General features: G+C 45.2%; 1 protein-coding gene across 8 annotated transcripts in view; it reads left to right on the top strand.

The window, feature by feature from the left end:
• The first annotated feature begins 309 nt into the window (after positions 1 to 309).
• RIC8B (RIC8 guanine nucleotide exchange factor B) overlaps positions 310 to 3,968 on the top strand; it is a 142,866-nt gene continuing 139,207 nt past the window's right edge. For 7 of the 8 annotated variants that reach the window (XR_002823651.1, XR_002823648.1, XR_002823649.1 and 4 more), the window contains exon 1: positions 363 to 497. Coding sequence is in view for 4 of the 8 variants with exons in the window: in XM_023729004.1 (XP_023584772.1) it covers positions 414 to 497 (84 nt within the window). In the remaining 4 variants the exon portion in view is untranslated. Of the gene's footprint in view, positions 498 to 3,968 lie in introns of all 8 variants that reach the window. The other variant, XM_004373790.2, reaches the window with a different exon arrangement.

Consider the following 3,968-nt stretch of genomic DNA (forward strand, 5'->3'; position numbering starts at 1 on the left):
CCCAGACGCTCTTATCCGCTGAGAATGATTCATAGAGGAGGGTCAGGATCGAAGAACATTTCTATCTGTGAAAGTCTAATTAAGAGGCTGGACTCTTCTCCCAGGGAGAGGCAGAAGAGCAAACAGCGCCTCGGGCTTGACCCCGCCTCAGGCCGTTCTCCAGGCCTCCATTCGAGTCCTGGGCCTTGTCGGGGGCGGCTGTGAGGCGCCGGTTGCTGGGGGAGCGGTGACGTCGCAGGGTGAAAGTTGAGGGGCGGTGACGTCGGGCCTGCCCGGGCGGAGGCAGGAGAGAGGGAGGGAAGGAGGGAAGGAAGGAAGCTGGGAAGGAGCGAGCGAGCGGGGGCGCGAGGCGTATACCTGGAGGAAGCGGCTTGGGCGCGCAGAGCGGCCGCGGCTCCCCGGCACCTGCGGCCATGGATGAGGAGCGCGCCCTCTACATCGTCCGGGCCGGCGAGGCGGGGGCTATCGAGCGGGTCCTGAGGGATTACAGCGACAAGGTAAAGAGCCCTGGCGCCGGGCGTGCGGTATCGCACCCCCGGGCCGCCCTCCGGGCTTGCACATCGCATCCCTCCCCACCCCCATCATTCCGGGGATGCGCATTGCTCTCCCCCGACAACGTTTCCGGCTTGGGCATGCGTGTTTGTGCCCCTAGCCTTTCCCATCCGAGCATCTTGCGTCCCCCTGCCCCCACTCCAGTGCCCACTCCCCTGCTTCTGGCCCAGCAGCCTGTCCTACGGTCCTCTCTCCAAGCGTGCAAGTCACATCCCCGGAATCCTTAGATGTGCGTCTGTGCCCTGTGCCCCACTCTTGGATGCACAGATGCACGCGAGGCTTCCTCACCTGTATAGTAAAAAATACGTGCTTCTCTGCATAAACACGTCCCTTGACAAGCAAAAAACTTCACGATGGCAGTTTTTTATATACCTATAGCACTGTACAGTTTTTCAAGGCGTGATGTCTCATTTGATCCTCAAACTGATATAGGGTAGATGGTATCATCCTGCCCATTTTATAGATGAGGAAACCGAGGCGCGAAGAACTGAAATCACACCCAAGGTCATGGGCATACTGTGTTGTAAGTGGGTGGAGAATCTAACTCTTAATAATACCTGTTATTTTAATCGCATTAATAGCTTTCCTTTCCATTATCTCATTTACTCTTGACAGCAGTCCTTACGAGGTGTTATCTACATTTCGCAACTTAGACTGTAGATTTGTTAAGTAACTTGCCCAAGGTCATACTTGTGAGCCAGGATTCCAACCCTGTGTCTTGAAATCCTAACCATTCTTTTGTTCTTTCCACTTTACAACTCTGGTAAAAAGGTATCTTGTTATAAAACCCAGTTATTTCTCCGAATCTCTCTCCAAGAACCGCTAGCTCTCCATTATTTTTTCTTCCAGGGATTTTTCCTGCTCACTTGAAAAGGTAGCATGCTACATCTTTATTCTTCATTTCAAAGACTAAGAACAACTGAATACTCCCTTCTGTGAAAGCACACCCAACACCAAGTCACACTCTAGATCTTTCTTCATTTCATTTGCCTCCATCATAATCTCCCCTCCTAGTGTTTGCTGTATGCTTACCACTGCACTTTCATACACTTTGTATTATTGAGCTCCTACAGCATGCCATTTCTGCTCTTGGTGCAGAAGATGCAAAAATAAAAAACACAGACAGTATTTACAAAGAGCTTTCATTGCCATTTAATCTTCCCAACAGCTCTGTGAGGAGGGTGGCAGTATTCCTCCTTTCCAAATGATGAAATTGGGGATCATAATAGAGTCCCAGGTTCACACAGCCACCTACAGATGGTGCTGAGATTTGAATCTAGGTTGACTCCAAATCCGGTGCTCTTTCTACCGTATATGCTGCTTTCTTTGCAAGGATGCATGGGTTCTGTTCTGTTCATATCTTAGCTTCTATTTGTATCTATTCATATCTCCAGATTTTGGAGACTATATTCATTTGATTTGATTTATTACTGCTTTCCACAAAAGAGGTGAGGCAGCTATAAACTAAAGTTTCACAAGAAAAAAATAAATACAACAGAAAACTTGGCTATCGTGTTGAATCAACTAATGTTTATTTACTACTTAACTATATGTCAGATACCGAGCAATAAATAGGAACTTTCTTTTATAGAAGGAGGAGGAAAAACTTCTGACTGGATCTTATCATCTCCTTTAATACTACTCCTTCCCTTCGTGGCTAAACTCATTAGAACTCCAGATTTGCTTCCTACAATTTTTCTCTTCCTATCCTTGGTCTTCCTTTAGGTTGGTTTCCACTTACCACTCCTGGCCAAGTGCTGTCAGAGCCTAAGTCCTGGCCATCTCCAGCTCCTCCTTTTCATGTTGAGAATGTTTTTAAGTTGTTATGCCTGATGTGTATTGTTTAATGTGTCATTCCTGAAGTACTTGGTAGGATTTCCCAAACACTCGCACTTTTATGGGCCAAGTCTGAGAATGCTCTGACTTGATAATAAATTGGATTAGTTATCTCCTTTAGAAAGAAGAGAGTTCACTATATTTAATTTTGATTATAGTGGGGACAGAGTACAAAGAAAATAGCTTTGCTTATGTTGCAGTGGGGCTTTGCCTTTCAAGGGGAGAGACTTTGGGGCAGATGAATAGGGGAAATATGAGGCAGTAGTCAGGCAGTAAGAACAGGGAGGTGGAATTAAATTGCCCTGCTCCACTGCATATGAAGTCTGAAACCCTGAAAAAGAAACCGTGTGCTTCAGTTTCCTCATCTGGAAAAATGGATTTGAGAAATGCTGTTTGGACTAAGAGGTGATTATGGGGCATTGAGAGTCCTTGGATAGTGCATACAGTTAATACACCCGGCTGCTAAGCAAAAGCCTGGAAGTTCAAGTCCACCCAGAAGCGCCTCAGAAGAAAGACCTAGCGATCTGCTACCAAAAAAAGCAGCCATTGAAAACCCTGTGAGCAACAGTTCTGCTCTGACACACATGGGGTTGTCATGAGTTGGGGTCTATTCAATGGCCTCTGGTTACTGGAGCACTGAGGAGTCTAAGAAGGGAAATGAGTGATGTAGAGAGAAAGAGGAATTGGTTATTCTTGTTAGGGGGATGTTCATTGTGCTCTTATTCTCTAATAAAGCCAGTCCTTGAAAGGAGACAGTCTAGTGGAAAGAAGGTGGGGTTTGGAGTCAGATAAACCTTCGTTTAAGTTTCGGCTCTGCCGTTTGTTAGCTTCATGACTATGGATAGGTTATTTTAAGCCTCTGAGTCTCCTTTTCTTTATAAAGTAGGCATAATATCACTGTTCTCTTAAGTTATTGTGAGATGAAATGAATTATTAGGTGCCACACACTGAGCACAGTGCATTTAGGAGACACTCGCTGAGTATGTTACAATTATAATGATCAAGGGACTCGAGGTAGTGCGGCACAGGCTCTGGAGGAGCTTGTCTGTACTCTGATCCTCCACTTATAACCTGTGTGATCTTGGGCAAGTTAACTTTGTTGTGCCTCAAGTTTTCTCATCTGCCAAATGGGAATAACAATAGTACCTACATCAAAGGATTGTTTTCAGGCCTCCATTGAGTTATATTTGTAAAGTACCGAGAACAGTGCCTGGTACTGAGGAAGCACCATATAACCATTAGGGTTTTTTTTAAGGCAGGAATTAAATGACACTGAGTTGACATAGCCCAATATGAAAATTTAGGAGTATATTCTTTTACCTTGACTCTTGCACTTCTTAGTGGGTAGCAAAATATCTTGCACCATGTGTGTTCGGAGTACCATTTACCTGTCTGGCTCTAGGTAACAACATCTCATTTTTGTAGTTCTTCAGAGACTCTCATTTCCAAGCCTTCTTGCTTCATTCACTGACTTGTTATCTTAGCAAGAGGGAAGATCTATCCCAGAAAGAGAGAAACTTGTCTGTTTCTCAAGGACATAATGTAAGTTGACTCAGCATAGAAAAGTTTTAAAAAAAAAA

This window comes from Trichechus manatus, unplaced genomic scaffold (assembly GCF_000243295.1).
Source record: "Trichechus manatus latirostris isolate Lorelei unplaced genomic scaffold, TriManLat1.0 scaffold00027, whole genome shotgun sequence".
NCBI lineage: Eukaryota > Metazoa > Chordata > Mammalia > Sirenia > Trichechidae > Trichechus > Trichechus manatus.